Source organism: Cyprinus carpio, chromosome A5 (genome assembly GCF_018340385.1).
Source record: "Cyprinus carpio isolate SPL01 chromosome A5, ASM1834038v1, whole genome shotgun sequence".
Classification (NCBI taxonomy): Eukaryota; Metazoa; Chordata; class Actinopteri; order Cypriniformes; family Cyprinidae; genus Cyprinus; species Cyprinus carpio.
In genome coordinates, this window is record NC_056576.1 from 31,925,752 (window position 1) to 31,952,494 (window position 26,743).

Below are 26,743 nucleotides of genomic sequence, written 5' to 3' on the forward strand. Positions count from 1 at the left end.
TGTCCATTTACAGTTTCATGAGGGAATTTTTGGTCACGGAGGATGTTAGCATAAAAAGAGGAATTAAATCTAGTAAATGGAAAATTAAGGAACTGAAAAAGTAACACATCAGCAAACGTCATAGAGGAAGTGAGATCCTTGTTTAATTTTATGGTTAAAATATATTTTTCTAGACATTTCAAAAGATATTCTGTTTACAGTTTGTCAACACATTGATTTTTTGGCTTTATAATACATTTGGTTGTATAGCAGTCTCATTAAACTTGACTATAACAATAAAATATTTTTACGTAGGAAAGTAGAGTCTTGTGCTTTTATGGTTAGTCTGGAATCAGCTGTCTTACTAAAATGTTGAACTGGGAGCTTTCAGTTGTTTAAAGCTAAAGTGAGACATGGAAGTTCATGAATTTTTTTTTTTTTTTTTTTGGTGTTCAGTTCTCACAGCAATCTTTGTATAACTCAATACAATACAGTACAATACAATACAATACAATGCAATACAATACAATACAATACAATAATATAATATAATATAATATAATATAATATAATATAATATAATATAATATAATATAATATAATATAATATACAAGTAACATCATCCAAAATCCTCTGCAGGTAACTTCATTATGTGTTACAATTCTACTAGAAATTAGCTAAATTTATTTTGGATCAAACAGATAATCAAATAATTTTTAAAATCAAAGTAATACTGCATTATCTTATGTCCAGCATCTACAGTAAGTCACTGAATATTCAACAGTCCATTTGGTGTGTTGACCTACTTCCCTCTCAAGCCACGTGAAAGACCAGAGGACAAGATCCAAAAGGAGAAGTAACCATCATGTAGCCATGAAATTTATTAACAACACAAATAACAAATTTGTTCACAAGGATAACACATCGGAGGAGGTAAAATATTCATTCACATATGGTGTGTGGCTGCTCTGAATGTTCTGTGAAAGGTAAATTAAACTCTTTTATTGTTTTTTTTAAATATTGATATGACAACTGAGCAAAGAGTGTGACAACACAGGCTTCACTGACCAAGAAGACACTAAACTGTTGCACAATCAGGGATTTTGCATTTGGCACTTTAATATCAGTGCATCCTTGTGTCTCTGGATTTGATGTGTAATTCTTGCTCACTTGGACATGAAAATTGTTCTGGAGCATCAAATGATGAATAAGTCAATCTACAACACATCCAGTGGAAAACCTACCATTCCACCAAAACCAAACCTTAATGCTTCACACCAGTCAAGCCACTTTGGATCCTCTAGCAGAGTGGCTCATGCTTTGCGTAACTTTGAACAAGGAATGGGCAAGCAAACGGCAGTAAACTACAACAGCAAAGAAAGAAGATACTCTGAAAATATGAGCCAAGATGGAAGGTCTGTGGTAGTCGGAGCTAGATTGTCATGTCCACCCAGGACAAAAGACAAAGTAGAGGATATATCTTCATTTTCAAGACTTACGAAAGGTGGACGGATGCTGGGAGAAAGAAATCTTCAACTGGCAGTAGATGACGTGGATGTGGGTCGATCAGGTAGTGAACATTTTGAAATCTGTCTCTAACATGTGTACTGTATATGCCTAAATATGAAACAATGCTGAAAACATAATTTCATGGTTCTCAGTGATTGTTTTACTTTGTGTTTGCTATTATTGATGTAGGTTTATGTGATGCAGATTTCACATGACGAAGGTTTAGAATCTTTCAATTAAAACCATATAAAACCAACATAAATACAAGGGGTACAGGAGTTGTTTGTAAAACATTTTTAGATTTTCAAAAATATTTGAAAATATTTTGAAAACTTTGTATTTGTCAGTGACCCAAATGCAAGCCCTAACCCTAAACCTTGCAAGCAGGATAAACATGTTATGTGCAGTGAATTGGCTGATGAGCCAATGAAACCAATTAAAGAGACATTTTTATTTTGCTTGCTCTTGTACAACATAAAATTTTTGTTGGGCTGCAACTTGATGTCCAGTGTTAAATGTGGATATTAAAGTGAAATCAGATAAGGGCCACTGGCTTTGAGCTTTGTAGAAGGCAACTGATCACAATCTCCTGCCCCTTTTCATGGTCAGTAATTAAATATTTTGGCTAATCTGATTATCTTCTCACCTACAAAAATGTATGTAGAACTCTCAGCACTGTTTAAGGGTTAATACATTAAACCATTTTACCAGCACAAAAAATAAAATGTGGGGAGAAAAAAGGCAGATTAAGCCTGTTGATAAGCTTAATAAAGCACCTGGCTACCCTTCTTTCCCTCAGCTCCTGATGGCAGTGAGGTGAATAATGTGAGTGGCATCAAAGAGAATAATCAGGGCTCAACTGCACCACCTACCCACTCAGAGGAGAAACACTGTCATTGCCTCTGCCATCTTCAAAGGCCTGGTATGAAACTAGTCTGGGTAACTCTACATGAGGAGAAAAATGACATGGATACTGTGATTGAAAAGAATCACAAACATCAAAACAAAGGAAGTCAGAGAAATAAGGATGTTTTACACCCAACCAGCAATGAAGTCAGTTGTCCACAGAACAGTCCATCTCCTAATTCAAAACCCCAAGTGTTGCCTCCATGTATAAATTGCCAAAGCTTTCTACTTCACCACAGCCCTAACAAATTAGCGGGGAATGGATTTGCATATGCTGATGAGCCAGTTCAAAACCAATCAAAACCCCCTTTACCACCAAGGACTTATCAGTCTTCTGGGTATAAAAATACTCAACGGTATGCACAGCTGGAGCACACCGATACTCATATATATTTGGATGTTTTGCCATCAAATGACAATAAAGTTACCCCTCCACCTGTCCCTCCTCGACCTCCCCCACGACTTCCTCTACATCCTCCGTCCCACCGAAAGACAAAGAAACGGACTTCCCAGCCAGCGCTGGCATGTGTAGTCTCTCTTCGAGGCGGCGGTCCACCAATCAGAAACACCAGCAGCAGTGAGAATGGAAAATTGTCTCGACGCATATCTATACCAAACCCATTAGGTGAGTGGAGAAGAAATTCCAAATACTGCATTAATCTAAAGCACAAGCAGTTTTATTAGAGAGAAAAAAAATATGTGGATCAGCGTCAAAGATCAGTGTCTTGTGTTGATCCTAGAACAACATTCTTGTCAAATAAACATAGTCTCAAATGTCAAATAAACAAAGCCCTAAACCCAAACATTAAGTATAGTAACATTGTCTAAGCCCCTAACCTCAGTCCTAATCCTGACTCTTCCCTAATGTTGATTCAGGAACATGTCCTACCTACCAAAATCATTTTAGGCATTCTATCAGATTTTTTATTTATTTATTTTTTATTTAATCTGCTTTGAAATGCTTTATTCAGAACTTAAAATGAATCGCACATATGTCTAGATTTCTGAATAGCTTCATGTTTGTTTTGTAGGTGAGAGCTATGAAAATGGTGATTTTGACGACTGGGAGTCTATTGACAAGGAAGCGTAAGTTTACAGCATCAGTAAGTTTGTCTCAAAAAGTGTGCAAATTATGCAGTGATTTTTAGAGGGGACAAAGATTTTCTATCAGTAATTTCAGGGTGTAGGTTTTCTGTTGTTCCTGGTATCTTAAAGACATTGTAAGGAAAACACTAACTATTGGATCCTTATTTTAAAGTATTACTCAAAAACCTTTAATGTTAGTTAATGTTTTAACTAACATGAACAAACAATGAGCAATACGTTTTTTACAATATTTATTAATCTTTGTTAATGTTAGTTAATGAAAGTACAGTTTTTGATAGTTAATTCACAATGCATTAACTAATGATAACAAGCACAATTTTTGATTTTAATAATGTATTAGTAAATGTTGATATTAACATTAACTATGATTAATAAATGCTGTAGAAGTATTGTTCATTCTTAGTTCATGTTAACTGAAGTAGTTAACTAATGAAACTAATTGTAAAGAGTTACCGGTTTTTGATATTGTGTGCAAATCTGTAATGAAATGATTGCTTATCTTTTATTGATGTGCTGTCAAATACATCTTCCCTAAAGTACATAATCGTTTTAGTGCACTTTGCGAACTAACGTTTGTGGTTACTTAAATGTGTTAAAATGTACTTAAATGTAAAATGAATGCATACATTTATGACCCCCACAACTACTTATTCTGACTAAGTGTATACTGTATCTTTGACATCTTACAAGTAGTAGGCTACGAGTTTCATTTACACATCCTCTTACCCTGAAATAAAACTCTGACATACCAATATTTACGGATTTGAAAAAGAGAGGTTCTATTTCTGACTCACTGCTAGCCAGAAAGAGTGGTCAAAATGAAAATATGAAGTGGTGAGAATTACCCTTTTTTGTCTCCCAGGTTTGTTAACACATCCAGGGTTGTTTTTTTTTTTTTTTTTTTTTTTTTTTTTACCTGACCAACAACATTTTAAAAATAGCAGTCATTTCATTAGACCTTTATTTTTTGTGATAGATACTCATTTAAGCCCACTAATGTGTGACTAGGTTAAGCTGTTGTGGGTTTCTTACAGGCTGTGTGACAAAACAGGAAGCCCACTGAGAATCTCCAGTGACTGGGAGCCAAACAGTGACTATGGTGAGATAATTAAATTATTATAATGTATAATACACACACAGAGGAACATTTTTCATCTGTTTCAGGTGTCTAAAAACAACATTTTGCTGAATTTCAAGGTAGATTTTGCAGCAGGATTCATGGTTCAATGGTTAGATTAAATGAACATTAGGTGCAATAACATTTCTTTGAATATTTTGCAGTTCAACCACGCATTCTTAAAAACAATGTCATCCTCAGAACCTCTATATCAGATCTACCAGGCAAAGGTCTCTAAAGAAGCTGTTCAAATCCAGTCTGATAGTCCTGATTGCAACAGGATTAGTGTTAGTGAAACCCTAGGCCTTGAGGGTCCCCGGGGGCTGGGGGTGGTTGGCACCCGATCCAAGAGAGGCCTTGAAGAGAATACACTCTGGCAGGATTTAACAGTGGTGAAGGAAAGTGGAGTGTTACATAAACTCAGTCGCACTGAAAAACAGAGACAAGAGGTGAGAGTAATAGTTATAAATAACTTTACATCTTTCTTTACCAAATTCAGCTTTGCTACATATTTTTATTTGAAATTTTATGTGTTAGAGCATGTTTGAGGTGCTCACCTCTGAGGCCTCCTACCTACGCTCCCTGCGTGTTCTGAAGGATCATTTCCTGGGGTCACGGGAACTCAGTGAGACTCTTGTCATTCATGATAGGAAGGCCCTCTTCTCCAATCTCTTGCAGGTCTATGAAGTTATTTGGAGGTGGGATCCATCATACAGTTAGAGAGGGTGAGAGGTGAAAGAAATTCTGTCATCACTTATTCAGTCTCAGCCAAAAAACTACCCCATAGGTATCAATGCACATCTCTGTTCTCAGGTTTATAGGGGATCTGCTGAAGCGAGTAGATGAGAGTGTGGTAATATCTGACGTGTGTGACATAATTTATGAGCACTCAGAGAACCATTTCTCAGTCTTTACTGATTATGTCCGAAATCAGCAGTACCAAGAGAAGACCTACAGCAGACTGATGTAAGACTTTTACCCATACTTACAAAAAAATAATAATTTTAATGTAAAATATTTATTTAAAGTTCAGTTTTAGCGATCATTAAACATGGTGTTGTTGGGCATGTTGCTTACGTGTATGTGTGGTCCTGGCAGGGAGAGTAACAGAGAGTTTTCTCTCGTGATGAGGCGGCTAGAGTCATCTCCACTCTGTAAACGTTTGCCCTTCACATCCTTTATGCTTTTGCCCTTCCAGCGAATCACACGTATCAAAATCCTTATACAGGTGAGATACACATTGCTAATGTTCTCAAAAAATACTTGTTACTCTAATTTTTCCAGTAAATGTGAAATGATCAGACAATAGTTAATTGGATTTGTTTCAATCTTTTGTAGAATATTCAAAAATGGACTGCAAAGGGCACTAAAGAAGAGGAAACAGCTTCCAAGGGCCTGGTTTCAGTGTCTAAGGTAAAATGAACAAAATCAGCATTGAGCTTTGAGTTTGATTGATTGAGTGCTGAGTTCCGTATAACAACAGTTCAATCAGGACCACTTTCAACCACATTTCCGTCTCACGCTTGAGGTATTTGGCCAATCACAATGCACTGGATAGCTGGCCAATCAGAGCAGTCCTTGCTTTTCAGAACGATGAGCTTTGTAAAAATCAACATGTTTCAGAAAGGCAGGGAATAGAGGAGCAACAATAATGTACAGTACATGGAAAATAATGTGTTTTTTTTTTAACCTTAAACACATTGCATTACACCAAATACACTAAATAATGTTCTTTTTAGCAACGTCATATGACCCCTTTAAAGCAATATCACACTCACAATTGTGCTGTTTTATTGAATATCAGCAAAACGAGCTGCTATTGGTAATGAGTACACAAGTAAAACAGTACACAAGTACTTTTACTTGTGACACTGATAAAATATAATGTTCTGAATCCAAAATCTGTCTGTGAGAGTCACATTTAAAACTGTTTTACAATTGGCCAGTGACATAAAAAGAAAGAAAAATCTTTTAAAACCCTAGTTAAAAACACGTACACCAAGCTCTTAAAAATTTACTGTTTTCATGTTGGTTTCATCTGGTTTAGAAAAATCTGTGGTGTAATATCAAGTAAAACAATCACATACACAATGAAAACATGGGATTGTGTACATCTTAATCACTATTTATCGCCACACATGGATATGTCATGTTGCATTTCATTACAGCTTCACAAAATGCCTATTGATGTCCCTAAAGTAAAATAATTCTAAAATGAGCAGCAAACACTAAATCTATCCCACCTTTTCAAATGTTTCATAAATGTGAAATCTCTCCATATGCATTTGTTCTATCATTCATATCCAGTTTTGATTTTCACTTGTCATCATTCTTGATTGTAGCTAATCACGCAGGCAAACACACAGGTGGGGCAGATGAAACAGATGGAGGAGCTCATTCAAATATCTAACAAGCTGGAGTTTGACAAACTCAAGGTCTGTAAATGCATTACTGCACTAGTCAAATGAAAAACTCTTAAATTTAAGTTTCCAACAAAGGTATAGCACTGCCACAGAAAGATTTTTTTTTAAATTATTATTATTTAGAATACATCCACCAGAACCCAACAGGGCTTCACTTATCTTGTTTAAAGATAATACCTAGTAAAAAATGTTTAATGTGACAGCAGCTCAAGAGCCTTAAATAGCAGAAAATAAATTGATTAGTAAAAGGTTATTATAACTAGCTGCAAAAAACTATTTAATCCAGCATAACCTGTTGTGTCTGATCAATGTATATTATTAATAGAAAATATTCTTTTTTTGGCTATTTGTGTTGCTTGATTTCTACAGGCGATTCCAATTATTTCTAAAACACGTTGTCTAGAAAAACAGGGAGAACTACAAGAGCTTTGTAAAAGAGGGTCCCTCTTCAACATCCGCAACAAATATACTCCAGTGTACATGTTCCTCTTCAATGACCTTCTCATTCTCACCACAAAGAAAAGGTTAGAGGCATATGGTTATTGAAATTAACCTTCTAAAAAAAAAAAAAAAAAAAAAAAAATGGAATGACATTTTTGTAGGCCAACCTGGGTCCTTCAACAAAATCCCAATTGGATTTTCCCATTGACTTTTTAAAAGCTCTGTGACCAGTGAAAGTTTATAATTCTTACACCTTTTGTTCATCATGATAATCTTCACAAATTTTATGGATTTTGAAGCCTACACGACATCACCAGACATAAAAAGCTAATATTGGGCTATAAAGAACTACCCCATGGTCATATGACTTTATAAGAACTACCCCATGGTCTTTATTTACAGTTGGAAAGTTTGAGTTAACAATCTGCAAGAACACAGATAACTTACATGTTTCAGAAATAATGAGTGGGGTTTTACTGATGTATTTTATTCTAGAATAAAATGTGGAAATATTTTGAGCATGTGTTAAACACAAACCTTATTTCAGGCATTTAAAAAAAATGCTGTGGCACACAATGTAATGAGTGAGTTAAGAGAATCTTCGGTCTCATGTGGTGCCCTTTTTTTTTTTGCCTCACTCTTCTCTCAGTGGTTGTCCAGACCGCTTTGTGGTGATCGATTATGCTCATCGGTCTCTGGTTCAGGTTCAGGCCACAGAAAACAATCTTGGGCCACACTTGGATCACTGTTTCTGTCTGACCCTCCTGGAAAACTATCGGGGGAGCCCCTGTGAACACTTGCTTAAGGCTAATACAGAGTAAGATACATGTAGCTCAGTGCCTTTATTCATACCAGCCACAGACTGAAATCACTGTAATTTTATATTTTTTATTATTCTGACCTCTCTCATTCTTTTAACACCCTCTTCCCAGGTCAGACATGCATAGGTGGATGGCTGCTTTCCCATCAATTAAAGCAGCACTCGGGGAGGAGAAGATTTATGAGGACTGGGGTGAGCTTTTAATTCATTACTTCACAGACAGTGTGGGAAACATCACACAATGCAGTAGCATTGTCTTTTAATAGAATGCTCTCCCATAAAATAAATCATTGGTCATTTACTCCCCTTCATACTACTGCCCAAATGTTTAAAAAAAAAATTACACGGAACACTAAAGGACTTCTTTAGCAGAACTGTTGATTTCCATACGGTAAAAGTGAATGGTGACCAGCATCTGTTAAACTCTGAAAAATGGGTCTGTAAACCCAAGTAAAAAAGTAATACATTTAAAATAAATTAATTTCATGCTAAGTATAGTTCAAACCTATTAACATATTTACTGACATATCGCTCGAGACTCACTGATATAAAAATTATAATTAAACTTTATTTGGAGTACTACTTGTGCACAATCCATATTTCTTAATATTAAACAAAATATGTTTTTATGTCACTATTGATGAGGATTGTATGATCCTTGAATAATGGCCTTTAAATGCAAGATATTTAAAGCATACCTGATGTAAACTTGCAATAGTTCTACTGTAGCACAGTCAAATATACTTCAGTATATCTTCAGTTGTACTTCAGCACTACTTCTGCACAATTAAAGTGGAAAATGAGTTGTTCCAATTTAGCGGACTTTAAGTATATCAGCTTAGCATACTAAAAGTATAATTGCAGGATATTTTTATTAAGTACATAAATTTGTAAATGTATTTGTAGTATACTTAGCATGAAATAAATGTATTTCAAAAAGTAAATTTTAGTATATTTATTTTTTACTAGGGAATCTGCTTAAATATCGTACATTCCACATTCCAAAGAAGAGAAAAAAAAACAACAAAAAAAAAAACACTAAGAGGATGCTTCCGCTATTATATTCTAGATAAGGTCTTTTTGATACAGTTTATTCTGCTAAATAATGAGTTGTGTGTATGTGTGTGTGCATCGACCAGACTGTCCTCAAGTGCAGTGCGTCAGTCAGTATGCGGCAAAACAGGCAGATGAGCTTAGCTTGGAGCCCACTGATGTCATCAATGTGCTGCGCAAAACCAGTGAAGGTACAGTTAAAATAAAAATCACATTATTATTTTTTTTAATCCTCAAAACTAAAATTGATTTCCATTTTGCTCATCAAGGTTGGTATGAAGGCATGCGTCTCTCTGATGGAAAGAAGGGCTGGTTTCCAGCAGAGAACACATTAGAAGTAACTACTGATCACCAGAGACGGCGGAATGTTAGGGAGAAGTACCAAATCGCACAAGAAACCACTCAAAACACTCCAAGTTGACTCCTATTGACTTGCTGCCCATCTCATTTGCTCTTACTCCCCAAAAGATTCCTTTCACTTACACACACACTCATTTACTATTGAAGCAGGGGCTAATTAGTAACCCCCTTGCTATCATTATCATTAGAATATGAAGAGCATCAAGAAGTTTTTAAAAATGTTCAAAAGGAAGCCTGGACTGTGAAAGACATTTTATTGGACAGATCTGCTGTTGTCATGAGGTGACTAACAGGATGAGCCCCCTCCCCTTGTCAGGCTCCACCTTCAGCTCCATAGAAACAGTGCAAGCAAGTTTTATTGCTACATTTAGTGCAAGCAAGTTTTATTGCTACGAAAAAAAAAAAAAGAAATTAAACATTTTTTTTTAATGTTTATCCCAATGATAATACACGTGTGAGCTGATAAAACTTTTGACTTTGCTGAGAGCCATCACCTTGGATAAAGCATAACACAAAGGTTTTAGATTTTTAAATTTGATTTAAAATAAAAGGGGGGGGGGTGCAAATTAACCCTAGTAAATATTGACTGCACATTCAATTTCTTTTTCAAAAGTACAATTACCTTTAAGGGTGTCATCCTCCAGCTGGCAGTGAGTGGATTTTTTTAACTGTAAAAGTATAGTGAATAAAAGGAATTAATGTTTTGGTTTTTTTTGTACATAAATTTATATTAATCTTAAGCCTGTTAACCTTTTGGATAACAGTACAGCAATTAAGGAATATGCACTGTAATATTTAGGACTAGAACTGTGAAACTATCAGCTGAACCTCTACAATGTAAATAATTTATGTACCACTTGAATTGACTAATCGGCTTTCAAACAGGATGAACAAAAAAAAAAAAAAAAAAAAAAAAAAAAAAAAAACACAACCTTCCCATATCTTTTGTTACTGACAGCAAAGAATGTGTGTCCAATTACACTAAACAGTATTTTGGTTTTCAGTCAAATGTGGCATGCCCGGTGACATCTGTGTTTCACAAGTAATAACTGCCTGACAAGAATATCAAATCCTCAGACCCAAGTTTCAATCTCAGTAATTGGTTTACCTGTTAAAGGGATACTCCACCCCAAAATAAAAATTGTGTCATTAATCGCTTACCCCCATGTCGTTCCAAACCCGTAAAAGCTTTGTTCATCTTCGGAACACAATTTAAGATATTTTGGATGAAAACCGGGAGCCCTGCGACTGTCCCATAGACTGCCAAGTAAGTAACCACAAGGATGCGCTGTTTTCTTTTAAATCAAATCTAAATACACGTAGAAACAGCACATCTTTGGGGATGGTCCTCACTGCAGAACACAAGATCCAGGGGGCGTTGCTGGATCCAGATCCAACTCCTCCCACCTTACATATTCCTAAGCCTACCCGTCTCCACCCCCTGATCCCTAAACCCACCCTTCTCCACCCCTAAACCTACCCATCTCCACCCCTTAACCTCCACCCCCCCAGATGGGGATCCAACCACACCCCCTGGATCTTGTGTTCTACAGTGAGGGGCTACTGCATCCTTGTGGCGCAGCTGATACAGAAGAGCATTCGGTGATATGGAGAGACACAGAGGAGACTGTTGACAAAGGAATTGTTGAATAAAGTTGTTATTTTTGTTTTCTTTGCTTACAAAAAGTTCTCTCGTCGCTTCATAACGTTACGGTTGAACTACTGATGGCAGATGAACTATTCCGACAATGTCTTTTATACTTTTCTGGACCTTGACAGTTTAACTTACTTGGCAGTCTTTGGCACAGTAGCAAGCCTCCCGGTTTTCATCCAAAAAATCTTAAATTGTGTTCCGAAGATGAACAAAGCTTTTACAGGTTTGGAACAACATGGGGGCAAGTGATTTATGACAATTTTTATTTTAGGGTGTAGTACACCTTTAAGATTGGTATCTTGTGAATGTCTGATCTGTTTCTCACCTCTGCCCTCAGGATGCCTCGTGTGTGAGTGCAAGGCTGTTTTGTGTGCGTGTTCCATAGGTAGAAGTGTGGGAGATTGGGATGGCAGGTAGATGGCAAGAGTGCGACTTCCATTTTCTGGATGGACACAGCCAAGTGAAACCCTGAACCCAAGAAAAATACAGAAAATTAACTAATGGTAAATAGTGGGATATACAGATAAACATACTTTATCAGAGCCATACATTTACACACTTAAACTCCATTTTTCTCTGATGCCTAAATTTCAAACTTCAATAAAGATTTTGTGCGAAGATTTATTAGCCCAATTAGTCAGAGTTAATGCATAGTTTAGTAAATACATTTTCTCATAAGCCCAGTGCTTGAAGTGGGCCTGTACACAGAACCAGCACTTCTATTTTATTTAACGTACTTTGCGTTATATGTATATGTCTTTAACGTATCAGCACCTTTTTTTTTTTTTTTTTTTTTTTTGAAGTGTACCGGCACTTCTGACATGCTGCTTGTACTCAGAGTCAAAGCGTCAGTGTCTGGGTGATTAGAAATGATACTATATAAGGCACACTACCCAGAAGGGGGTACCGTGAACTACATCTCATCTCGGCAAATCATATGAATGAATGCAAGTGAGGTTGGTCTACCTCAGGGGGTTTCAATGTGTGGGGCGAGAGAGCAAGTAACAGGAGGGACGCAGAGTAATCAAATAATATTTAATGATTTGAATCAGTACATTTAAACGAAAACAAAATCTCAAAGGGGTCATGAGATACGATTTCTTGTTTTCCTTTCCTCAATGTGTTATGTAGCTGTTTGTGCATGTATACGATCTGCAGAGTTACAAAGCTCAAAGTCTCCATCTAAAAGAGAAGGCTGATCCAGACAGGGCTAAAATGCCTCATTCAAACACGCCCCCACATGTCTACATCACGATGTGGAAATATTTGCGTAATGCCTTCCAAATGTGCACGCAAAGAAAGAAGGTGGTTTCAGGAACCGCAGAAGTGTTGATGCAGCCATGTCAGGGACACGCTGTGTGTTTCTGTGGGAAAGCATTACATTTCCAACGTGTGCTTGTGGTGTTTGGCCAATCACAATGCACTGTTTCAGCTGGCCAATCAGAGCAGACTGCGCTTGTTGGAAGGAAGGGCTTTGTAGAAAACGACACGTTTGAGATAGGTGGGGCATAGAGGAACTACAATAAATGTAGAGTATTTGAAAATTAACGTTTTTTGAACAAAAGCATGTCAACATATTCTGTTACACCAAATACACAAAATAAAATCTTTAAAATGGCATCATATGTCCCCTTTAAAATTAAAAGCAGGAGGTTTTTCTGATCAGATCATTTTAAACTGGTAAACTCCTGAAGTTCAAGGATTCAGAGAGCAAATGCATCAGTAATAAGTAAAACATTTAAAACAGCCCTAATGCAAAGAAGACATGACCGATTTCATCAGAGATGGTGGAGAGAATAGGGCCTCACATCAAATACGACACTTTTCCGCTTCAAGCACTGCATAAGCCCCATCTAGCTGTTCTGCATTAATTTAACATTCTCTACAATGCATTTCTGGCCTTTTCTGTGACATCTCCCCAACATTAGGCAGAAATCAGTATTCATCTCAAATTCTGTACTATGAGTTCATGATTAATTTATCATAATGGGGTTTTACCTATAATGTGGTTGAGGTTGGCTGAGGGGTCTCAGGTGTGGAGGAAAAGGGGGCATGTTTCTCACCTCATTCCTGTAAATCACCTGATCACCATCATGCTGCAGGTAAAAAAAGATTTTATTGATAAAGTTTATAAATTATGGAAGATCTCTGTAAATAAGTGGCATATCTATTAATGTTTTGAAATACTGATAATTGTCAAAAAGCTAAATATTTATCTTGATATTATACATAACTGCTTAATTTATAAATGGAGTAACCACAGAGTAACCTACTGCAACCAAAGTATATTCAAAATGACAAGTAAAAAGTTTTTCCATGGAAAAAAAGACCTAAAGACTTAAATTAATACAAGCGCTCCATAAGCCCTTGCTTAAACTAGAAATTACTCAAGATTTCTCTGTACACTGAGGATGATCAAATATTTAAATCCTACTGTTGCGACAGTGCCACAAGAGTCTATGGAGAAACTGAATATGGCTCTGGAATTGTCAGTCTCCAGTGGTCTACAAGCAGGATCCAGGAGGGCTGTGTGATTGGGGTTTACTGGGGGAGAAACACCAGCAGTGTCGACCATCACCACCATTCTTCCATCAGGCAGACACACTGTACAGAGAAGAATAAGCAAAAAGAAGAAACCAGTTCCTTCAAGATACATTTCCAATGTTTACTGCACTATAAACAAAAATTTGTTTATTGACCTCAAAATTAACGTAGCTTTTATGCATTTTTGTACCTTTAAAAATTATGCAGACACTCTGTTATGATTGCCAAACATCTTTGCATGTGAAATAAGCAACAACGGCTAAAGGTCCCAGGTTTGCCATCAGGTTTAATACAGTTTGCAAAATCGCATTTCAGAACAAGCCATCTTCTAGATAGAGTTACAGTACATATGGATAAGTGTCCATTAAGAGTACAGTGGTTTGTAAAAATTACCCAATAACTCTCTCACAGGGAACACGCAGCGCTGCACATGAGTCTGTTCTTCTGCTGTTTCCAGATGAACTAAACTCACCAGAACACTCACTAACAGACCTTGCAGTCCTAAGCCCTAAGAGACAGAGGAAAGCATTACATTGGTATGAACTGTAATAATTTTACACTAACAGATCAATAATCTTGTTACAGAATTTCAAATAAATAATGGCTTGTGTCAGGCCTTTCCTGTACCTCATAGGCCATGCCAGGGGCATAGAGTGGAACTTCCAGGCTAAGGTAGAGTTCGTGGGGATCCAGAGAGAATCCCCCAAGCTCCACCAGCTCCCAGTCAACCCTCATCCCTCCTACATACAAACGCCACTCAGAGGAGTCTATATTACCATAGTATGCCAATGTATGCACACCTCGTGCTGTACACTCCCCTTTAAGCTTTGGCAAGACTGCGAGACAAAAGACAGATAAAACAAATGCATCCTGGAATGGCTCTTTTCAAGAACAGCGTTTTGTATGCACCGTTTTTCACACTAGCAATTGAATTCAAGATGGAGCATGGTTCCCATGAATAACTGGTAATGTCAACACTGTCACGAGGACTGCATTACTGAACCAGAGACTACATGTAGGAGGTGGTGTTAGTTTGGTTGCACTGGTACTCAGTTGTGCACTTCAGTGTACATTTGCATTACATCGTAAAATAGTATGCAATAAGAAGCAAATGTTGTGGGGGGTTTTTTTATAGAAAAACTGAATTCTGCCTTATTGGAACCATACTTGTCCCTATCCATAAATCTCACAATTAAGGTGGATTCAAACTTGGTGCAGTTGTATCAAAAGCTTTTTTTCTAATTTATTTTCTGGCTCAACAAGACAATTGAGCAGAGATAGCATAAATATACTTTGCCAATAAGATGGCCAACTTTTATTATTTTTTTAATTGGTGCTTTTATTTATTTTTTTATTACTTTAAATGAGAGGGACATTACATACCGACATCCTGCAGCTCTGCCTCAACAGTAGCAGAATGGTTGTAGATTTCTCCATCAGGAAACAGAATGAAGGAGAAGACCCCATAAAGAGTGTACCTCCTAAACCTGTCTCCCAAATACTAAAACAGCAGAGAGGGAAGGAAGCATTCCTTATTAAAAATATCAATAAAAATACTAGCAAACCAGTGTATGTAGTATATTACCTTTTGTGGGATGAGTGAATTAGAGAAGGGCATCTGAAACAGATACATGTAGGTGTTGTTGGGAAAAGGATTTTGAGAGAGATGAACTCCTTTCCATTCCATTTCCTCCCAAAGCACTGGCTGACCTGCTACAGTCACATTCCCCAAAGAAACATCATGAGGAAAACAGCACAATGAGATGGAAAACTCCCTCTGTGAAGGCACAGTCTCTACAATGGCAAAAAGAGAGACAGACAGACACACACACGTCAAATGTTTTTGTCTTCTGCAAGTATTCTTGCCAGAAGGCAAAGTGGACCAGACTTCATGGTGATAGTCAAAAGTCTGGCTATAAAAGAAAAAAGTAACATGTAGCAGTTAGAGAACAGTGTGCAAGTGGATTGGTTTGTGTTCTCACTGTTAATAAGTGTGACTGGTCGGGGCAAGTGTTGAATAAAAAGTGCTCTAAATATCCGCTGCTGAGTCAGACTCCATGCTGTATCCTCCCATTCACGCAGCAGGAACACATCCACAAAATATGACTGAGAGTACAGTCCATCAATTACATGACTCTGACCAAGAACAGGAGAAAGATGGTTGGTAACAGAAACATTAAATTCAAAATGTTTGAGTAATGGAAAAAAAAAGTGGAAAAATGTGATACTTTTCAGCTAATCAGTAAGTGTAAATGATCTCTGGGGTACCTTGATGAATCCTCCTTCAGCTCCGAAAGGAATACGTAGCTCCAGTGTTCTGTTGTTGTCGTGAATCATGTAACCACGCTGGTGGGCAACACACTCAGACAGGTACCGTCCCCCAACACCCAACTTAAGAACCTTTTCTATGAAGGGAGGATGGACCAGAGTGGGAAGGTCACGAGGGAGAGACCACAATACATCAGAACCATCCATTCGGGCTTGTCCTAAAAGAGAGAATTTGAGGAGGTGAGCTGGAAAAGAACTGAGGGGCTCAGTGGAACATTTGCATAAAATATAATCAGGTTTAGACATGTAGTACATCAGTTTATGAGCTACATAACTGGCCTAGGAAGCAAAAAAAAAATGGAGTCAGCAAGAGTACCATACCAATGGTGCAGGCCACTGACATGTCGACAGTCAACAGGGTCCATTTAAGCTTGTACAAGATGGTGGCACTGACCACTTCCACATCAGTCTCACCCCACTGAAACAGTTCAGACAAAATATACTTTTCATAACAGACCATTCTAAAACCAGCTCAAGACAGCAAACTTGTTTAATTATCCTACAAATAGATACAATCATGTATAAATATCAAAGTCTGTGTTCACCATGCACTACATGATTTTCTGTAAAAAAAAAAAAAAAAAAAAAAAAAAAAAAAAGTTTGACAGTCAGAGTTGAAAATCAGTGTATGATAGGTTGACTCATGGAGAACACATTCTTAATCATTATAGATGGGGTTAGTAATCTCTAGTAAATCTTTATCTCTGGCTTTATTTTGGCTTTAGGTTAGTAAAGCATTATCTTTGGCTTTATTATCGACCTGTAGCATGTATGCCAGTTTGGATCCATAGGCACAACGGAGGAGGATGCGAGAGTCAGTGGTGTTAATGTGGTAGCCCAGCAAGTGTGCCATTCTCACTGGAACTGTCTCCTCCCTCATGCCACCCCCCTGACTGAATGCTGGTATACGGAACACCACCCTCCATTCCAACAGACCCTCTCCCAACTCCTAAGAAGACAAGAAAACATCATATGAAGCTTATGGCCCTCAACAAACACACACACTGTTAAAGTCAGCATTTAACAGAAGTTGTGAACATCTTGTCTTCCATCATGACATATCTGAGCGAAACAACTTCTCAAATAAGGAAAGAAATGGGTGGAACTAGATTTTGTCCATCAGAAATTGATTGGATTGTTTGTCTTTTACTATTGCTGCATTGTCATTTGCTATTGCAAATCCACGTCCATGTGGTAGTAAACACGTTATCAGAGAAGAAATGTGTTCCTGTGGCTCAGTGGTAGTGGCCTAAGATAGTCATGTTAGTTTATTTGTAAAGCAACAATATACATTGTTTCAAAGCAGTTTTACAGAAAGTCATAATGTTATATCTATAATGCCTTAAAATAAAAAATGATACAGGTGATCCTCCGGATTTTAGATCTAGCTTTACTGTAATTATAGTGTTGTTAAGCACATAATGCCACAGTGAATCAGGTACATGTCAGTGTTCAGTCAATTGAGAGATATAAATATTGGTCAGTACTGTTCTATAAAAAGATTTAAATATTGGTTGGTTTCGTTCAAGTTAGAGAAAACAATACTCAAAAATGATTAATGATATCAAAGGTGAAACATCTGAAAAAGTCTCATGCTCAGACACACAAAGTAATTAAAGGGGTCATATGATGCGATTTCCTCTCTCTTTTGAGTGTTACAAGTTGATTGTGCATAGATAAGATCCCTAAAGTTGCAAAGACTAGAGTCTCAAATCCTAAGAGATATTCTTTATCAAAGTTAAGACTCTGCCATGCCCCCCTAAAAGGGCATGTTCAAACACGCCCCCACGTCTACGTCACTGTGGAAATATTTGCGTAACGCCGCCCAAATGTTCACGCACAGAAAGGCGCCGTGGTTTCAGTAATCACAGTTAGTGTTGAAGCAGCCATGTCAGGGAGATGCTGTGTTTCTAGGCGAAAGCAAAAGCACTTTATTTGGCCTTCTGAAAGTAGATGCATTTTGGAATCTTTAAGATTACTTACAACAGAACAGCAACGCATAGTATGGACGACCGTTTCGTGAACCTAGGAGAGGAGGTCATTCTGACTTTGCTATGACAATCTGGCACTTCTGAATCAGCTACTGTAAGCATGTTTTGTTATTAGTTTAAGTATTTGCTATTGACTTCAAATCTGTTTTCAGATCATCTGTTTGCAGATGATCTGGTTCTGCTGTCTCCAACAGAAGAGGGTCTACAGAAGAACATAGACATCCTGCACAAGTTAAGTCAGACCTGGGCCCTGACCATTAATCCTAACAAAACTAAAGTACTAACATTCCAGAAAAGACCCAGAGTTCAGGGAAAGAGACACAACTTCACCCTTGGTATGACCAAAATTGAAAACGCCACAAACTACACATACCTCGGACTGAAGATAAATGCAACTGGTAAACTAAATTTGGCTGTGAATGAACTGAAAGAGAAAGTGAGAAGGGCCTTTTATGCCATCAAAAAAATCTATCCAAATTGAAATACCAATTCGAATCTGGCTCAAAATATTCCAATCAGTCATTGAACCTATTGCATTATATGGCAGTGAAGTGTGGGGTCCTCTCCTAAATCACGAATTTGAAAAATGGGACAAAAATCAGATTGAAGCCCTGCATGCTGAGTTCTATAAGAGTATCCTCAGAGTACAGAGGAACACTACAAACAACACATGCAGGGCAGAATTAGGCCAATACCCTCTACTAACGCGCATTGAGAAACGAGCCATCACATTTTGGAAACACCTAAAAATGAGCAACCCCAACTCTTACTATTTTAAAGCCCTTAAAAACCATGAAGTAAACCCTGAAAAAAGTCCCCTGATTCAGATGATCCTGAAGCTGCAGACACAAACTAACATGACTAACAACATCCAGGATCAGGACACTGAAATATCCATCCACAAAATTTGGCCTAACCAAATATAAAAGCACAGAAAGAAAATTATATAACTTATTGGACTGAAACAACAGAAAAACAAAAGTAAACTTGAATGTTATTTGGCCCTAAATAGAGACTACACAACTGCAGAATATCCGAGTACAGTGAAAGTCTGTAAATTAAGAAGACAGATGACGAGGTACAAGTCAAGTCATCTTTATTTATATAGCGCTTTAAACAAAAAAGATTGCGTCAAAGCAACTGAACAACATTAATTAGGAAAACAGTGTGTCAATAATACAAAATGACAGTTAAAGGCAGTTCATCATTGAATTCAGTGATGTCATCATGCAGCTCAGTTCAGTTTAAATGGTATCTGTGCAATAATTTGCAATCAAGTCAACGATATCGCTGTAAATGAAGTGTCCCCATCTAAGCAAGCCAGAGGCGACAGCGGCAAGGAACCAAAACTCCATCAGTGAGAGAATGGAGAAAAAAAAACCTTGGGAGAAACCAGGCTCAGTTGGGGGGCCAGTTCTCCTCTGACCAGACGAAACCAGCAGTTCAATTCCAGGCTGCAGCAAAGTCAGGTTGTGCAGAAGAATCATCTGTTCCTGTGGTCTTGTCCCGGTGGTCGTCTGAGACTGACCAGACCAGTACAGACTGAGTAGCCATACTCTGACTATAGAGATGGGCAGATATCGGCAGCACTGGCTGCCCAGAGAGAGCCGTATCTGCCCTTACTGTAATCATGGGGAAGTGGAGACAGAGCAACACTTCCTCACCAGCTGCTCTAACTATGAAGAAATTAGAAAGATATTTTATCCCAAATTTGAAATACTTTACCCTGACTTCAAAACGTTAAAAAAAAAAAAAAAAAAAAAAAAAAAAAAAAAAAAAAAAAAAAAACACAACTTCAATATTTATTAGGTGAAAAACAAGACTGTATCTTACTAGCAGCAAGATACATTGATGCCCGTCACAAAAAGAGGGAGGAGTGAACAAATCAGTGATGCACCCACAAACGCACCACATTGAATTATAAATTGTTCGTAGAATTTTAAGATGTTGTTTGTTCAACTTTTTAAATATATATACACACACACATGCATGTTTTTGTTGCTTATACTGTATATATCTGTTCTAAATTCAATGTAAACACTATGCTTTGGCAATACATTTTAACAACTGTCATGCCAATAAAGCACATATTGGGGAGAGAGAGAGAGACAGAGAGACAGAGAGTGAGTGTGGAGTCAGCTGTCTTAACCGTCCGTGGCTTGTGTACTCCAAACACATACGAGCTTCATCTATGTCTGTCACGCAGCTCTGTTCCCCTTTCAGGCTTGAACTGATGGTAAAACTAAGGACATTAACTGTCTTTACATTTATTTTGAAAGATGAAGCTCGCGATTATGGAAAGGGGTGTTACATGGGGAAGTTGTGGCCTAATGGTTAGAGAATTTGACTCCTAACCCTAAAGTTGTGGGTTGAGTCTTGGGCCGGCAATACCACGACTTCGGCGCCCTTGAGCAAGCCCCCAACTGCTCCCCAGTTGCCACAGCATAAATGGCTGCCCACTGTTTTCCGGGTGTGTGTGTTCACTGCTATGTGTGTGCACTTTGGATGGGTGGCCAATCAGAGCAGATTGCATTTGTCAATAAGAGAGTCTTTGTAGAAAACGACACATTTGAGAGAGGCAGGGATGGTAGAAGACCTACCATAATGTACAGTATTTAAAAAAAAGGGTTTTTTTTTTTCAACATATTCTGTTACACCAAATACACAAAATAATAATCTTTAAAAAAAAAGCATCATATGACCCCTTTAAGGAATTTAGACAATAGTCTGTTTTGTTGTAAGCTAGAGTAAACAATTCTAAGAAAGCATTAATGAAGATCCAATTCCAAGTGAAATCCAAGTGAAAAATAGCAGTCTGATGAGAGTTTAACATTTTCCAAATTTAATTAGCAGTCATTTAAGCTACAATTTTAAGGCTTTAATTTCAATTAATAGCAGGGAGTTGTTAAAATGCCAACAAAATGATTTAATCCTCCAGTGAGCAAGCCAGAGGTTTTGGTTGTAACAGGTTTAAGAAAAAAAAAAGAAAAAAAAAAAAAAAAAACAACACCACACCACACATTGGAAGAACCCCATCCTTCACTCGAAAAGTCAGTTCTCTTCTGGCTACAGCAAGTCAGATTCAATTAATGGCACAAGTCTGGCTTAGGATTTGACTAAGTTTTTGATCAATCAATGGAAGTTAATTCTGTTCATTCAGTTCACAGACGCTGCTAGTAATGACAGAAAGTGGATAATTCAGATACATTAAATCCAAACAGTAAAAGTGCACACAGTCTCTTACCACAGGGGCTGGTGTTACCCATGCTGTGCCTATGTGATTATCAGGAGGCAGCAGTTTCAGCACAGACACCTGGGGGTAGGGGGAAGCATCATGAGACTTGTGTTTCCACACAACTTTGTTTATATCAGGAAATTTACACTTAATACAAAATTTATGTTCCACCTCCATGTAGTTCTGCTCACAGACAAGCTCCCGAGGTGCCCATGGGACCTGGAGAGGGCAGGTGAGAAGTAAAGGATAGGATTTTTCCTTCCCATTTGAGTCCTGATTTATAAACCACACCAGCAACTGAAATTCAGTCTCCCTCTGAAACAACAAAAATCAACACTGCTAAATGTTGTGCTCTTAAGTTCATCAAATACCATAACAATCACAATGAAAAAATTACTTAAAAAAAAAAAAAAAAAAAAAAACACATCGCCAACAATGCTTCACGTTATAGCATATTGGTGCCTGTATATTTTACAACTTAAATGTACACTTCAAGCAATAATCAAAACCTGAAACCATTTTTTCTATAAAATGTCCTGGTTTAATTTCATTTTGATTTAATTTTGATTTCAAAGTTCTTTTTATCGATGTGACTAAAGCATGGCCAATACTCAAAGATGGTGCACAGGGACACATACATTAAGTCAAAACACCGTCAAGGGAACACAACACTAAAGTAATTCAATAAACATTAACTGAACACAAAAATGTTTCACTGATAACAAAATCAAGAAACCATTCAAATAAAATAGCAATCATGTGATCATGTCACGCATAGATTTCTGGGAATGTCCTTTTACCGTTTTTCACCATAAATTATAATGGCAATTTATTGTTTTTACTTGTAAAAGTTACATTTCCTGTAAAACTGTCAAATTTAATGCAATGTTTAACCATTAACAGTTAAACAATGTTTGGAAAAGCCACATTTTCATTGACCTTTCTTGTTTCTCTCACCTGGTTCTCCACCAGACAGGCAAGATAGGAAACACGCAGCAGCAGGTCACCCCAGGAGTCAAGAGCCATAGTATAACCACACTCTGCTGCCCACTGACCAGAAACCTCATGGACCTTAGAGTCTGCTGTAAAAGTAAAGCCAATTACATAAACCAGTTAACAGATACAAGGTGAATTAGGGTAATCAGGGCAATGTTGGCCATATAAACTGATTTTTTTTTTTTGGAGCATCATAAGTCGGTCTACTTGAATCTTATGATTAAGGTCAAGAAAATTATGATAACGTAGTTGTTTTGTCCTCTTATTGAGGTGTCATTTGTTGGTCATCAAGTGTTCTGGTGACTTTACAATGAATTGCAAAAGTCAAATGGCAAAACTGTCCCAGATCCCACACATGCTTCAAACCAGGGCCAACTCGGCCAGTACCCTGAAAGGACCAAACCACACCAACCTGGTAGAGATTAAGAACCTGCTCAGACTTATATGTACAAGGCTGCACTGTAAAAATATGAAACAGCTCATTTTTCCAGTTTACGAAACCTTTTTAGTCTCAAATACTAAAAAAAATGCTATTTTCTTGAAACTACATAAAAATCCTTGTCAGACCAACAAAATTACCAAAAATGTTACCCCAAATGTTACCCCACCTAGTCAAACAGCTGTCTGAACAAAGAATTTCATATTGTTGAAATGTTAAGGCTTTGTGAGCTCCCAGCATGCATTGGAGAATGAATAAATTATGCAGTTACTAACTGTTATAACATTGTGTTGCGGTTTGCTGACTTCATTTCAACTTTTTTGTTATTGTTTTATCATTATTGTTAGTTATTTGTTGTACTGTGATGTAAAGAGCTCATCTTTTTAACATTTGATTGTCACCTGTTCTTGAGGTTTGTGTGTCTGGTTTTGAGGCCAAGAGTATGTTCAATCACTTATGTCCATTTCCTGAATATCTTAGTCTTGTAAAGTTGTCTTACAAAGACAATGCTGTCAGCTTATTAAAGTGAAGGTACGTAACATACAGCCAAGTATGGTGACCCATACTCAGAATTCATGCTCTGCATTTAACCCATCCAAAGTGCATACACACAGCAGTGAACACACACACCGTGAACACACACCCGGAGCAGTAGGCAGCCATTTATGCTGTGGTGCCTGGGGAGCAGTTGGGGGTTCGGTGCCTTGCTCAAGGGCACCTCAGTCATGGTATTGCCAGCCTGAGACTCGAACCCACAACCTTAGGGTTAGGAGTCAAATATGGAGTTCCAATATGCGCGCCACTGAGTGGCATCTGTACTTCCCGGTCAGAGAGCACCTGTCCATCAAAAGCTCACTATTCAATCAGAGTAGATCACTGTTAAGCCCGCCCCCACGAGAGGTTTGTGTCAAAACACCAAACGAAAAACTGCGAAGCGTAAGCGAAATCTGTGGCAATGCATTCAGAATCCACGATTAGCAAAAACAAATCTTTGAAAAACATTAACAAAGAATGAAGCATATTTGAAGAGCCTGTTAAATTTGTGCGACTGAGTTCATTTTTTTTTTCATTTTCATTGTGTTTTTCTTCTTTTGTAATGGCATATTTTTGATAGTTTCTAAAAAGTTACGTTCAGTTTTATAAAGTTTCGTTCGTTTTTATAGAAGCAAATGTAATTCCATATATGTACAATGAGTGGTGTGTGTGTGTGTGTGTGTGTGTGTGTGTGTGTGTGTGTGTGTGTGTGCGCGCGCGTGTTTACATATGATATGAGTGTACAAAAGTTTGAGTTCATATGTCTGGTCGACTTTTCCCCTCTTTTTGTGGCAGGCATTAATGTACCTTGCCGCTAGTGACTAACTTAGCCTTTCACATTTGTCATTTGTAAACAAATATAATTAATGTTTGTATATTGATAATGTGGGGACTTTTTAAACATTATTTTTTGTTCCAGGAAACATTATTTGTTGTTTCAGCTGCTGTGACAAGAATTTTTCCATTATTAAATAAGAAAATCAGCATTGCATGAACAAACAAATTTACAATGGCTCAACAAAGTATCTTTGAGCAGAACTAAAAATCTATAGTTGAGAAAACTCAAAAGTCTTACCTCCTTGCTTTAAGTATTCTCAACAATTTATTTTTTACAGGGTGAAACTCAATTTTTTTTTTTTTTTTTTTAATAGTAGATCTTTGTTTACACATGATCTTTGACTTGGGTCTGTATTACTCTAGAGCAATATTAAGACTGTTGAATTCTATCATAATTATTATTATTTTATTTTTTACATTTGACAAAATGAGATCATTAATTATTACAATGTGGAACATTAATTCATCCAGTTTTGGTTACAAAACCCAAACCTCAGATTAAAAACACACACCTGTACTGCAGCCAAGGAGATGTAGAAACAGAGCTACACTTCATAACAACCTGCTCTAACTATAATGGCATTCGAAAACTGTTCCTTCCCAAATTTGAAATTATTTGTCCCAACTTCAAAAAGCTGGAGCACAAGTTCAATATTTGCTTGGTGAAAAAAAAAAAAAAAAAAAGACACTGCATTTCACTAGCATCAAGGTACATTAATGCCTGCCACAAAAAGAGGGAAAACTCGACCAGTGCAGAGCCACAGTAAGACCCATGTACTCACACACACAAACTTTTGTACACTCATATGTAAACACACAAACCACTCATTGTACATACTGCTGTACTGTTGTTTTTCTACACCTGTTCATCATACAATCCATTTTTTTTGTACAATTTATTTCCCTATTCTGTTTTTCTTGCTCATATGAATGCTTTGGCAATGCAATGTACAATTTGTCATGGCAATAAAGCTGATTTGAATTGAATTTAAAATTGAGAGAGAGAAAGAAACAAAGAAAGAAAGAAACACTAATAAAAACTGATTACCTTGAACATTGAACCTAAATTTGTGGCCCAGGAAATTTGAGTTGACAGACAACCAGAAATGACGATCATGGCACTCTGTCCTGAACATACCTGAGAAACAAACACATCTTTACATACAAACACAGCTTTTACATATGATGTCTTTATATACACAATCTTTAACATAGAATTCATATAGTATTGCCCAAAGTGGAACTGTATATTTTATATATATATATATATATATATATATATATATATTATATATATATATATATATATATATATATATATAAAAACACTAATAAAACCATCTGAACTTTTAAGAAATGCAGCTTCTTACCAATAGGTATGGAATCAGGAACAGAGATAGGACATAAACCAAACAAAAGAAACCTGAAAAACGCAAAATTACACAAGTTTACATTTTTACATTTATAGGTAAAATTACAGTGGCCGAGAGAGCTCAACGCGCTGCAACTAAAAGAGCACCAGCAAATTAAGAAAAAATCTTCATCAGTTTGACAGCACAACCAAATACAGAAACGCGTTGCAAGTAGCACAGACCACAACGGAATTTTTTTTTTTTTCCTTCTTCTTCTTTGGTGATTACCCCATGCAATGCAAAAACATACATCAGTATATGGCCTAATATAACATCTTCGAAATATATGCGAAATTATAGGGACAAATCAAAACTCACCACAGCAAAGAAACGTACATGACCATAGAAAGTTTCTGCCAACTGTAGCTATATAAACTTTGAGTAGAACAAAAATGAGTCTCCGAAAACTTTATTCCGATGAACTCGTGACTTTTTTTTTTTTTTTTTCAATAGATCAGCAGTCGCATGGCGCTTCATTTTGACGAGGAAGAACACCTGTCAGATTGGCTTAGTTAATTAATTTGTATATCACGTGGTCATTTTATGTTTTCCTTTTTATGAACAGGTTTTAGCGGAAGAAGTTTGCACCTGACACCCAATTAAAGTTTATAAACTTATGGTAAAATTATTTTGATAAACAATGTGTTATTTTGAGGTATATATATATTGGTTGAACCTGCTCAGAGAACCAATCTGGGGTGCGTTTTCAAAAGTAACTTTAGTAACTATATAGTCGCTAGTTTCACTGAATTAACGACGGAACTTGTGATCATATAGTTGTTTTTGGGTAACGCACCAGAAATCGTTCATGAGTGCACTTTGGATGGGTTAAATGCAGAGCACGAATTCTGAGTATGGGTCACCATACTTTGCTGTGTGTCACGTCACTTTCAATTCACTTTTTATGTATATTAAGTAAATAATTCTTATAGTTCATAAAGATAATTTGCACTGTTTTTTTCTGTTGCACTCAGAATATTTCTCACTCATTTTGTGTGTAGGTTGTAAATCATTTGCACTGTTTGTATTGTTGCAGAAGACAATTTGTGCAAGTGTT

The 26,743-nt window shown here is 37.0% G+C and overlaps 3 protein-coding genes across 6 annotated transcripts; 2 read left to right on the top strand and 1 right to left on the bottom strand.

The window, feature by feature from the left end:
- Positions 1 to 817: 817 nt before the first annotated feature.
- LOC122145184 lies at positions 818 to 5,339 on the top strand. The gene is made up of 6 exons (XM_042757414.1): positions 818 to 1,550; positions 2,289 to 3,020; positions 3,427 to 3,481; positions 4,537 to 4,601; positions 4,821 to 5,068; positions 5,157 to 5,339. The coding sequence occupies exons 1-6, from the start codon at positions 1,157 to 1,159 to the stop codon at positions 5,337 to 5,339; spliced, it is 1,677 nt and encodes a 558-aa protein (XP_042613348.1). The 5' UTR covers positions 818 to 1,156.
- On the bottom strand, positions 4,907 to 26,170 carry LOC109067353. 4 transcript variants are annotated; one of them, XR_006160124.1, is made up of 20 exons: positions 26,005 to 26,170; positions 25,645 to 25,697; positions 25,323 to 25,412; positions 22,426 to 22,550; positions 21,640 to 21,783; positions 21,478 to 21,546; positions 17,003 to 17,191; positions 16,564 to 16,660; positions 16,183 to 16,400; positions 15,897 to 16,050; positions 15,500 to 15,708; positions 15,298 to 15,415; positions 14,542 to 14,750; positions 14,308 to 14,422; positions 13,805 to 13,974; positions 13,369 to 13,466; positions 11,696 to 11,838; positions 10,339 to 10,384; positions 5,177 to 5,299; positions 4,907 to 5,048 (listed from the first exon to the last, which is right to left on the bottom strand). XR_006160124.1 is itself a non-coding variant. In XM_042756911.1 (19 exons), exons 1-18 carry the CDS (start codon positions 26,028 to 26,030, stop codon positions 10,350 to 10,352), a joined length of 2,262 nt encoding a protein of 753 aa, XP_042612845.1. In that variant the 5' UTR covers positions 26,031 to 26,170; the 3' UTR covers positions 9,392 to 9,528; positions 10,339 to 10,349. The 4 variants fall into 4 exon arrangements, 3 of the variants coding, with proteins under 3 accessions (XP_042612845.1, XP_042612846.1, XP_042612844.1); XM_042756911.1 differs by lacking the exons at positions 4,907 to 5,048; positions 5,177 to 5,299 and adding an exon at positions 9,392 to 9,528; XM_042756912.1 differs by lacking the exons at positions 4,907 to 5,048; positions 5,177 to 5,299 and adding an exon at positions 10,015 to 10,105 and having other exon boundaries at positions 22,426 to 22,547; positions 26,005 to 26,168.
- On the top strand, positions 5,398 to 10,423 carry LOC109067354 (rho guanine nucleotide exchange factor 15-like). The gene is made up of 9 exons (XM_019084311.2): positions 5,398 to 5,585; positions 5,718 to 5,847; positions 5,958 to 6,032; positions 6,962 to 7,054; positions 7,412 to 7,566; positions 8,133 to 8,300; positions 8,416 to 8,495; positions 9,443 to 9,547; positions 9,626 to 10,423. The coding sequence occupies exons 1-9, from the start codon at positions 5,413 to 5,415 to the stop codon at positions 9,775 to 9,777; spliced, it is 1,131 nt and encodes a 376-aa protein (XP_018939856.2). The 5' UTR covers positions 5,398 to 5,412; the 3' UTR covers positions 9,778 to 10,423.
- Positions 26,171 to 26,743: the final 573 nt, after the last annotated feature.

Excerpts from the sequence above, each read along its gene's own strand:
- LOC122145184 (XM_042757414.1), top strand. The coding sequence starts at position 1,157 with ATGAAAATTGTTCTGGAGCATCAAATGATGAATAAGTCAATCTACAAC. Across the intron at positions 3,482-4,536 it reads GAGTCTATTGACAAGGAAGC|GCTGTGTGACAAAACAGGAA; the intron begins GTAAGTTTACAG and ends GGTTTCTTACAG. Across the intron at positions 4,602-4,820 it reads GGAGCCAAACAGTGACTATG|AACCTCTATATCAGATCTAC; the intron begins GTGAGATAATTA and ends TGTCATCCTCAG.
- LOC109067354 (XM_019084311.2), top strand. The coding sequence starts at position 5,413 with ATGCACATCTCTGTTCTCAGGTTTATAGGGGATCTGCTGAAGCGAGTA. Across the intron at positions 6,033-6,961 it reads GCCTGGTTTCAGTGTCTAAG|CTAATCACGCAGGCAAACAC; the intron begins GTAAAATGAACA and ends TCTTGATTGTAG. Across the intron at positions 8,496-9,442 it reads GAAGATTTATGAGGACTGGG|ACTGTCCTCAAGTGCAGTGC; the intron begins GTGAGCTTTTAA and ends TGCATCGACCAG.
- LOC109067353 (XM_042756911.1), bottom strand. The coding sequence starts at position 26,030 with ATGGTCATGTACGTTTCTTTGCTGTG. Across the intron at positions 16,401-16,563 it reads GTCAGTGGCCTGCACCATTG|GACAAGCCCGAATGGATGGT; the intron begins GTATGGTACTCT and ends TCTCTCTTTTAG. Across the intron at positions 10,385-11,695 it reads GAGGCATCCTGAGGGCAGAG|TTAAAAAAATCCACTCACTG; the intron begins GTGAGAAACAGA and ends ATACTTTTACAG.